At 41.5% G+C, this 11,139-nt stretch overlaps 1 protein-coding gene across 2 annotated transcripts in view; it reads right to left on the minus strand.

Annotated features, from left to right (window-relative positions):
• The window catches only part of LOC121269735 (dixin-like), a 129,914-nt gene that overhangs the window by 117,642 nt on the left and 1,133 nt on the right, over positions 1 to 11,139 (minus strand). For both annotated transcript variants that reach the window (XM_041174605.1, XM_041174606.1), the window contains exon 2: positions 8,257 to 8,353. In XM_041174605.1, coding sequence (XP_041030539.1) covers positions 8,257 to 8,280 — 24 coding nt within the window. In that variant the 5' untranslated portion in view covers positions 8,281 to 8,353. The remainder of the gene's footprint in view (positions 1 to 8,256; positions 8,354 to 11,139) is intronic.

The raw sequence follows: 11,139 nt of genomic DNA on the forward strand, positions 1-11,139 counted from the left end.
AGGTACAGATAGCCCTAGTGGGGGTGGGGTGGGGTGAAGGGAAGGGATCGAAATAGGCCAAAAGGTAGAGGTAAAACAATGGATGTAAATACATTTAAAAATAATGGAAACAGGTAGGAAAAGAAAATTCTACATAAATTATTGGAAAAAAAGGGGCGGATCAGAAAGTGGGTGGGGATGGAAGAGAGCGCTCATGATCTAAAATTGTTGAACTCAATATTCAGTCCGGAAGGCTGTAAGGTGTAAAATTAACAAATTTATGTCACTACAAAGGAAATTCTACAGTTTTCCAAGTCACTTCTCATCTGCAGTTTAAGAACAGACTTAAGAACAAGGAATTGCTGATGAACACCAGTATGTAAGTGCCATCACCCTTTACTCCTTTTGAAATTAAATGCCACTAGTCTGAACACAATTTCCGTTAAGCACAGTGAATACATATGCTCGAATTGTAGCTGGAACTATGTGTGGGAATACCCAGCAATGACAGCTCACACATCAATCATCACAAAAAAAGAACCTTAAATTTTATACAAAAATGTATTTTAAAAAAACCATCATCATCAAAACAGATCAGTAGAAAAAGTGGATGCATTCCACCAAAGTATAGAAAACCCAGCATGAAAATGCAAACTGTAAGGCTTTGTGCGCTTTAGTCCATACACAAAAGTCAGCAGCAATGTCAATATTTATAAAACACAAGCAAGGAGCAATTATGAGGAAACAAAGCTCTCCTACTTCTATGTTTTAAACTTTTTTCTGTCAAATCAACTAAGCAGGTTTTACAATGAAGGTCCATCAGAACTATACTTTCTTGGGGCCCATATTGTGGATGGCCCTAGGTTTCAGTTCTGTACAGTGCTAGGTCTGTACTAGTACTTTCTTTATAAGACAAACTGCATCAAATCCATACAAAAGCAAAATATTATGGATGCCGGAAATCTGAAATAAAAACAGAAAGTGCTGGAAAAGTGCTGCAGGTCAGGCAGCATCTGTGAAGAGAGAGACAGCGATAACATTTCAAGTCTGTGACCTTTAATCAGAATTAAACCTACCTTGTCTGCCAAATCCACAATATTAGGTTCAGTAACACTGTCCCACTTATATTGCCTGCTCTCACAGGATACCTCCATGACCTCTTTGTTATCTACCAAGTGATAATGTCAACATTCCATAGGTGCTAACATTAGAAGAGCATCACCATTTGTAAAAAGGTAGAGAAGTTATTAGTTTGGCGGCAAATCCAGATATATCTCAAATAAACCACAATTCATTCAGTTCCAGGATGTTGAAATGGGTTTACATAATGCTGGGGCCAATACAGAACACAGAAATATTGCTTGAGCGGGAGATCAAGTTTCAGTAGATATCATATCTTGATGACCAATTTTGACACAAAATAAAACCACCTTCTAGTGTAAAACATTTTTAAAAATACCCTTCCAGAGAATATCTATAGGCTGTAAACTACTTGCAAAGAGTCCATCACTGGCTTTAGTTCGTTCAGGAAGTAAACTGAAACAAAACCTATTGTACGAAAATGTTAACTGCATCATTGTGCTTTATCAAGCTATATTCAAAGTATAAGGAAGAATGATGTTATAATGAAAAGCTACACTATCAGCCCAGCCACAGTCTATTCTCCCAATGCATTATGAATTTTGATAATGTACCAAACACTAGTCTGTATCGAAGGATTTGGACTTTTCAATCTGGACTTTTTAAAAATAGTTTACTATTATTAATTTCCATATCAAATACATCAAAGCTACTATTTACTTAGCACGACCAGTTTATTCTGCCTAAACCTGGATATTTTATCAAACAATAGTGCCTGAGCTTACTTTCACATTATTAAACAGTTCATAGCTGTCATTGTGACACCACAAACCAGTATCACAAGCAGACAAATGGAGAGTGATACTGTATCACTCCATATTTTCCCTGGTTAGCTCAATTAGCTAGACAACTAGTCTATAGTTCAGAATAACCTCAACAGCACAGGGTTCAAACCCTGTTCCAGCTGAGATAGACTTGGAACCTGCCTCCTTGCCCTACCCATAATAAAATCACAGCATAAGCCAAGGTTCAACGGCCCTCAAATAGTCAAGGATGCTACCTGAAGAAGAATGCCATTTTGTGGATTAATTATGAAGGAGCTAAGCCTTGGAGTGAATGTATTGGTAACTCTCCAACTTGGCCTTTTGTAGTCACTACAGTGCTCCTTTGTTCATGACTGACATGGTGTCCTAACAAAAAGCACATGCCTATCATATGCTACACAGTACAATATTGCTCTATTACAGATAATAAAAACACGCATTTTTAGAAACATGTAACTCTATATAAATTCTAAATTAAACTCTTCCACAATAATTTAAGCTCAATTAAACTCAGCTTTTCAAAACATTCAGCATCACCTTTTCAGAACAAGTTCAATTTAAAACTGCTAAACCCTTTTAGAAAAATGTAAGACTTACAGCAGTCAAATGCGGAACAAATTTAACTTACACAAAAACAATTTTTTTTTGTTAAAAGGTCCAGAAAAAATTATGGCCAAAAATTCAGCTCAGTACCCAGCTCAAGCGATGTTGTGGGAGCAGTAGTTGCTGAAAATGGCAGGTGCACCACATCCAGTCTCTTCTGGCCCCCACATCATGCTGGTAAAGGTGCTAGCGCAAACCACTTCCAGTCTCCTCTGGCCAGCACATCATGTTGTTGGTAAGCGTGCAGGCATGTACCAGAAACTTGCACAGTGGGAAAATTGTGACATCAAATGTCCTCTCAGGTTGATCTGATGCACAAGCTGCCAATTTGGACTGGCAGATCTAATAAACACTCCCAGTTGAACATTCATGCAGCTGCACAAGGGTCCCCTCCACTAGCGTTATTTGAAGGACCAGCCAGCCAATTTGCAGGTGAGATGCTTTTGACTTACTGTTGTTCTTGCCAAGTTTTGTAGAAGTATTATGGTGTGCTCTTGAAGGAATTTTGGTGGCCTGTTAGGTTTGAAGGGAGTGTTGCTGAATCTTGACAGGGAAGTCAGAGGAATTTACTGCCCTGTTTACAGAAATCCTGCCTGTTATTGGGGCTATAGTTGCAGACCCTCTTTGCCAGCAACAGAACAGGACATGGAACACAAGCTGCAGAGAGGGGAAGCTATGTGCAAAGGGAGAATGAGGAAGGTTCTCCACATCAAGCGTTTTAAGGGAGCACATCTCCTACCTTCTTCTCAGCCTGGGGCAAGGTTTGAGGCACCTAAGATTGAGCAAGAAGGTGGTCATTGAACTCTTTCAAAAAGACCTAGACTTCCACAGCAGAGCAAGGACAGGACTGTCAGTAGCCAACAAGGTAACCGTCGCCCTCAACTTCTATGAACTGTTTCAGGCTGGGGCACAGTTGAGGGACGGGGGAACATTCCAGTATTCCCCAGAGTGGATGTCCAAGTTCATGCCGATTTCCTGTGTCCCTCACAATCTCAATAACACAAGGGTGCAGCCTTTGCCACCAGGAATCTGTAGGCCACCTTAGATGGGTGTAGAAGGGGAGAAGGAAGAGGAGGCGGCATCTGGAGCCCTTTGGTCTGGATGGGCTGGGTGGAAACAGCTACTGAGTCTCCATTTCCTCAAGCCATCAACACCACGGCTCTACAATTCCTCATCTTTCAATCCATTTTCTAAATCCCATCACAGTATCATGTTGGCCAAAATCCTGAAGTAAAAGCCAACAACAAAAAAACCTTTCCATAATAGCTTTACTCATGAACACTTCTATTAATACAAACAAATAAACAGAATTATTCACAATGTGCATCTCTTTAATCCCTGTCTTGCAGTGTCTTTGCTTGGCCCTGTGGAACGTTACTCCAAGTGGCTGCAGCATGATTTGTAGAAAGCTGCTGCCTTTCAGTGGATGAGACTACAATAGGCCTTGCAGGATGACCTGGGACTTGAAGGCTTAGCTTTGGACTGCAACACCCCCTCATGAGTGGAAGCAGTTTGTATTGGCTGGCTGAGAGGCAACAGCAAGTGTAGTGGTGGAGTGTCAGTGGTGAGAGCATAAATGCTGTCATCCTGAGGGAGGACAGCAGTTTTGTATGCCTGGCATTGTCCCAGCGTGGTGCCTCAGCAACCTAGAGAGCCAGCATGCCTTTTTGGACACCATGATATGTAGCCATGGCAAAGAGCAAGCACAGACCTCATGATCTCAATCCTAGCTTCCATGTGCTTTGAGTCATTAGGTGGCTTCTCTCTCTGTGCTGCACTGGAAGCTGAGGCAGTAGCCACACGATTCTCCATCACAGCTGGGTCTGCAGGGGCTATCATGGAGCCACCACTTCCACACTGAGATGCATGGACTCCAAGTCCAATGCCAAGCTGGAGCTGGGCACCTCCATGCTTTTGACACGCTGTCTGCAGGCCTGCCAATGCACCCAAGCATCTTGGTGTGCATGCTCACCAGCATTCTCTAATGTAGCCTCCCCGCCATCAAAGTCCTCATCCAACTTCCCTGCAGCAGAACTCATCTGCAACCTCACCTCTGCAGAACTGGGAAATATGCTGCCCTTCCCCCCTAAGCTGGCTGAAACCCATTGGTGCCAGGTGACCTATTAAGTGATGAACCCAATTCTCTTCTACCCTCTAAAATATTCTCTGTGCTGGTATATGAGTTGTTGACTGTAACTGTCAGGTCAAGTGATTGCTTCTTCATCAGAGACCTGGTGCATCTCTTGTCCTTCCATATTGGGCTGCAGTGGATGGCTATACACCAGTTCTTGGGTAACTGAAAGCATAGATGCAGAAGGAGAACATTGGTGTGATGAAAGGTGAGTTGGAGAGCAAGGGGACCTTGATCACACTATCTACAGGTTGCACTTCACGCTCAATAGCAGCATGAGGGTGAGGGATTTGAAAAGGGACATAACCTTGCTGATGAAAGAGCAGCAGCCTGAAATATTAACTCTATTTCTCCCTCACAAATATCCTTAACCTATTTCTGGCTTTAACAGTCTCGGAAGAGGATACCACATCACGGCACAATACTTAATTGGGCCAGCCATATAAATACTGTGGCTACAAAAGTAGACAATTCTGCAGCAAGTAATTCATCACATGACTCCCAAAGTCATCAACAAATCACAAGTCAGTAGTGTGGTTGAATATTCTTCATTTGCCTGGATGAGAGCAGCTCCAACTACACTCAAGAAGCTTGACACTGTCCAGTACAAAGTAGCTTGTGTGATCAATACCCCATCCACTACCTTAAACACTCACACCCTCCACCACCTGAGTACACAATGCACTGCAGCAACTTGCCAAGACTCCTTCAACAGCACCTTCCAAATCTGTGACCTCCGTCATCTAGATGAGCAAGGGCAGCAGGTGCATGGGAAGTCCACTAGCTGTAAGTTCCCCTCCAAGTCATACACAGTCCTGAACTGTTACTATACCATCAACTCTTCACTGCTGTTGGGTCAAAACCTGAAACTCCCTCCCTAACAGTACTTTGGGTGTACCTACATGAGATGGACTGCAGTGATTCAAGAAGGGGGCTCACCACAAGCTTCTCAAGGACAATCAGGGATGGATAACAAATGCTGGTATTGCCAGCAATGCTCACATCACAGGAACAAATAAAACAAATTTGGAGTCTCATACTGCCAGACTAAACTGTTACACCCTATACTGAAAGAGGAAGGGGAAATGGAGGGCAGTTATTCAATAATGCAATAATGATAAAAAACAATACCAATTGTTGAAGGTGAGGTTGAAGGAGGCAATATTTCTTCCTTTTACCTCTCACTGGAGAACCTTTTCAGGAAAAATCTAAATGAATGCCCTTCTTTAAGCATTTTGAAAACCATATATGAAACAGGCTAGTAAATTTTGAATTAAAAGTAAATTATTTCCTTCCTAGTCAGGGACGGACTAACTACATGATTTGCATGACCACTTCCCTTCCTGTTGACACATGCACAAACGCATTGAGCTGTTAAGCATCTCAACCACAAACCAGCAGCCTTCACAACCTGGTGCCATGGAAACGAATGACTGTCCATTTTCTGACTTCCGGAAGGACATCAATGCTGGCAAGATTGCAAATGAACAGCTACAGCTAAATCTATAATGTCCATGATTTTAATAGTTGTAATATTTTTAAAAATCTACACCTGTGTATTGTCAGATTTCATCAATGTTTTTGTGATTAATCTGCTGTAAAATCTGATACACAAGTCACACCATCATGCTTGTTTTCATATCAGTATACATTGCTGCAACTAATAACTTCAACACTGTTGAGGCACAAACAAGAGCAATATATAATTTATGAAACACTGACATTTCAAATCATTGACATTCTTGCTCTAAATATATGTTTTCCTATTTCTAAAAGTCAGTACAAAATTAATTTGAGATTATCATAAATGCAAAATGTTATTTTTCAGTAATCCTAATGAAACATTTACACCTAGTTCATTTTCAGTGACTCCAGCTGATGCAATCTGCTAATACAAACACAGGGTCTGTTTTTTGCAAGTCATTTCTTACTTTTCTCCCTCAATGCTGTTCCAATAAAACTGACAACCACCCAACTTCCTGGCTGCTATGGCAGTTGATATTGCTAATGGTTCTCTCTTCTCGGGTATTGTACCTCTTGCCTTCAAATCTTCTGTCATCAACTTCTCTTCAGAAAACCAACCCTTGACCCCATCCATCCTTGCAAACTACAGGCCCATTTCCAACCACTCTTTCCTCTCCTAAGTCACTGCAAGTGCTACCACCTCCCAAATCCATGTACATCTTTCCCAAGACTATCGTTTTGTGGTTCCCACACTGTTTCATAAAATTTGAGAACATATTCTAGCTTTACATCACCTATAAATTGATCTGTTTGGATTGAACTTCTGAATTCAGATGATTAATGAAAATTAGAAATGCTAAAGGTCCCAAAATGAATTGCTGTGAGCACCGTACAGTAGCCAGCACTCCCCTCATCCTGACACAGTTTCTCTAATGGGTATCCCCACATTCAGCCAATATTTTACTCACTGTCAGGTTTGTTGCCTTGAATCCCATCACTAAGCACATTTGGAACTTTGAAATCACTACAAACAAGAAGTGCTTTATAATATCCAGACATTCTCTTCCCCAGGGAGCCATAGGGACAGGGTCATTGAGTATTTTTAAGGCAGAGGTAGATAGATCCTTGACTAACAAGGAAGTCAAAGGGTAAACGGGCTAGGCAGGATAGTGATGTTGAGGCCACAATCAATGCGGAACAGGCTTAATGGGCTGAAGGGTCTTCTCCAGCTTCTAATTCATATGTTCATATATTCCAAATTCCACTTGTGATGCCATAGAAAAAATGCTCCAACTAACATGTTAATCCTTGTGCAGTGTACACTTATCCTGGTTTGGCCAAATATAGCAAACTAACACTCCTGTACCAACTCAAGCTAAGGACAGTCAATATTGAAGAACAAAATGAGGCTAATCTGTCACATTTTTGAGCAGGTAACCATTAACATGGCACTGAAAGATAGTTGGTTAGCTGAGTTCTGGTTCCTCCTCATGTCTTAAGTACTGGGGAATTTTAAAAAATGGGGGGAAAGGTAATTAAAAGAAAGGTTTTTTTTAAAACTAATTAAAAATTATAGTCTCCACGCATGTCTATTTATTCACATGACATCTTTGAAAGTATTCCATGTTACTGAATTGGTTACCTTGACTCGTCATTGTCGATGAAGTTAGATGATGAGGAATTTTCTTCAACATATTTTAAGATATTCAAGATCAGACATTACTCATATAAATTAGGTTTGCAGAAGGTTCAAAGAGATTTAAGAGCTCATGTTGATCTTTGAAACTAAAAGCATGTAAAATTGGAAGCATTATAAAGGTTAAGTTCTTTAAAATCAAAATAAAAGTAGAATTCAAGTGAATCGCAACAGTTAACTTAATAACTTAAGGATTATAGTACCTAAAAGGTTATTGAAATTTGCAAGAGATGACTGGTGGGCAAAAGTGGCAAATACAGACTGCCACTCACTGCAGGCTTCTCCAGAACTGAGGTAAAAGCACCCTAAGGAATTGCCTGAGACTGTAGCAGCCTGTTATCCATTGAGGCAGATTGCCTGATTTTAGGTTCCTGTCACAGAGGGACAACTCTAACAGTTGTGTTGAATACAAATGTTACACTTCACTTTATTAATGAATACTTTAACCAATTACTTAATATAGTTCGTTGATTACTTACGGAGAGTTTTTCAGGCGTGCACATTATTCAAGAATTCGTACTGCTGCAAGTCAGATCTGCAGCAGTTTGGAGTAGCCTGCACAAATTACTTTCAACACTAAAAGGGAGGAGAAAGACATATAGAATACTCAAATTTCAGAGTTAATCTTTTGTACATTTTTAGAACTTACACCCATTTTCCTTCCTGGACCCATACAAGCTGAAAACAGAGCCCTCTCCAAATGTTCAGTCCATCTCTATAAAATCTGCAGTCATCATCCCATATCAAAAAATGCACCTTTGATCTCTCTGTTCTTATAACCCTAACTCCAACCTCCCTTTCTTCTGCAAAGTCCTTGAGCTTTTCTTGTCGCCTCTCAAACATATGCTCATCTTTCCCACAATTCCATGTTTCAATTTTTAAAAATTAATTCACAGGATGAGAGCTTCGCTGGCCAGGCCAGCATTTATTGCCCAACCCTAGAAGCCCTTGAGAAGGTGTTGGTGTACTGCCTTCTTGAACCGCTGCAGTCCATTTGGTGTGGGTACACCCACAGTGCTGTTAGGAAGGGAGTTTCAGGATTTTGACCCAGTGACAGTGAAGGAACTGCAATATATTCACAAGTCAGGATGGTGAGTGACTTGAAGGGGAACTTCCAGATGGTGATCTTCCCATGTATCTGATGCCCTTGTCCTTCTAAAATGGTAGTGGTTGTGGGTTTGGAAGGTGCTGTCTAAGGAGCCTTGGTGAATTCCTGCAGTGCCTCTTGTATATGGTACACACTGCTTCTCCTGTGCGTCAGAGATGAAGGGAGTGTGGGTGTGGTGCTAATTGAGCAGGCTGCTTTGCCCTGGACGGTCACAAGCTTCTTGAGAGTTGTGGGAGCTGCACTCATCCGAGCAAGTGGGAAGTATTCCATTACACTCCTGACTTGTGCCTTATCGATGGTGGACAGGCTTTGGGGGGTCAGGAGGTAAATTACTCATTGCAGAAGTCCTGGCCTCTGAACTGGTCTTGTAGCCACAGTGTTTATATGGCTAGCCCAGTTCAGTTTCTGGTCAATGGTAACCCCCAGGATGTTGATAGTGGGGGATTCAGTGATGGTAATGCCATTGAACATCGATGGTTAGATTCTCTCTTGTTGGAGATGGCCATTGCCTGGCACTTGTGTGGTGCGAATGTTACTTGACACTTGTCAGCCCAAGCCTGGATAATGTGCAGGTCTTGCTGCATTTGGACATGAACTGCTTCAGAATCTGAGGAGTTGCGAATGGTGCCTAACATTATGCAATCATCAGCGAACATCCCCACTTGTGACCTTATGATGGAAGAAAGATAATTGATGAAGCAGCTAAAGGTGGTTGCGTCAATCAGTTTTTTGCCCATCCCATGGTCCTAATCGAAGGCATCATCTGTAACTGTGACAGTGAAACACTAAACCTCCTCATCCTTCTTGACCTGTCTGCAGCCTTTAACACAACTAATCATACTATCATCCTCCTTCTATACCTCACCTCCACCATCTATCTGAATGGGATTGGCCATCCAGTCATAGCCAGAGAATCTCATGAAATGACATCTCTGCCCCGCCCCCCCCCATACAGATGTTTCTGAGATCTAAACTTGGTTGCCCCTAAATCTCCTATTTCTCAGCTGCATGCTTCCCTTGGGAGGCAACATCTGAAGGCATGACGTCAAATTACGCATGCTGATGACATACAGCACTATCTCACCATCAGCTCTCTCAGTCGCCCTTATGCCGTCAAATTCCAGGCCTGAATCAGCCACAACTTTCTCCAGTTCAACACGGGAAGATAAAAGCCATTGTCTGCAGCCTCCATCTCAAACTCTGTTTTCTTGTTACCAATTTCAACCCTACCCTGGTCAAATTGAACCAGACTGTTTGCGATCTCAGCATTCTATTTGACCCTGAACTGAGCTACTGGTCCCATATCCTATCCACCACAAAGAACACCTTCTTTCGCCTCTGACTCTGACCGTGCCATGACTCACTTCTAATGAAACTCTTTTCAAAGCTTTTGTTAGCTCCAGGCTCAAGCATTCCAATGTTCTCATTGCCAGAATCTCATCTTCCTTCTTCCATAAACTTGAGCTTTTCAAAAAGTCTGCTACCTGCATTTAGCTCACACCAAGTCTCATTCACTCTGTGCTCATTGCCCTACATTGCCTCCCAATCTATCAATGTTAAAATTCTTATCCCCAAATTCAAATTGCTCCTTATTCCAGTAACCTCTTCCAACACTACAACCCTCCAATGATTGCACTGTGTCCCCCTCATTCCCTTCATCCCACCTGTAGCCATCAAGGCTCTAAGCTCTAGAATTCCTTCCCTCAACCTCTCTCTCTTCCTTAATGGACTGTCCTTAAAACCTGCCTCTTTGACCAAGCTTTTAGTCACCCATTCAAATATTTTTCTTTAGCGTCAATTTTTGTCTGATCACAAAACTGTGCTATGCCACAGGACATTTAACTTCATTAAAGGCACTAAATAAATACCAGTTGTTGTTGTTCTATCCAGCTGAAAGAGTATATTTAAAGTCATATAGAAGTTACAACAATTAACTCATGCATTGCAATACTCCCTGAATTAGAGTTTTATTATATGGTTGTGTTGGGTAACAGAATTAAAGGAAACCTTATAAAGCATTCATTTTACTGCATGCTGTGGGAACTTGCTCAAAGCACATCTTCCAAATAGAACAATGCACCAGTTTACCTTACGCCATGTGATCCAGTCTGAGGGAAATTAGATTTGTTATAATAAATAGGCAAAATTGACATTTCCTGAAGCTAAAAAAAATTACTGCATTCTTATGAACCAGTTAGACATTATAAGGCTGCGTGTTGAAATAGGAGGAAGTCTGCTAGCAGCCATAAAAAAA

The sequence above is a fragment of the Carcharodon carcharias genome, chromosome 25 (assembly GCF_017639515.1).
Source record: "Carcharodon carcharias isolate sCarCar2 chromosome 25, sCarCar2.pri, whole genome shotgun sequence".
In the NCBI taxonomy this organism is placed as follows: Eukaryota; Metazoa; Chordata; class Chondrichthyes; order Lamniformes; family Lamnidae; genus Carcharodon; species Carcharodon carcharias.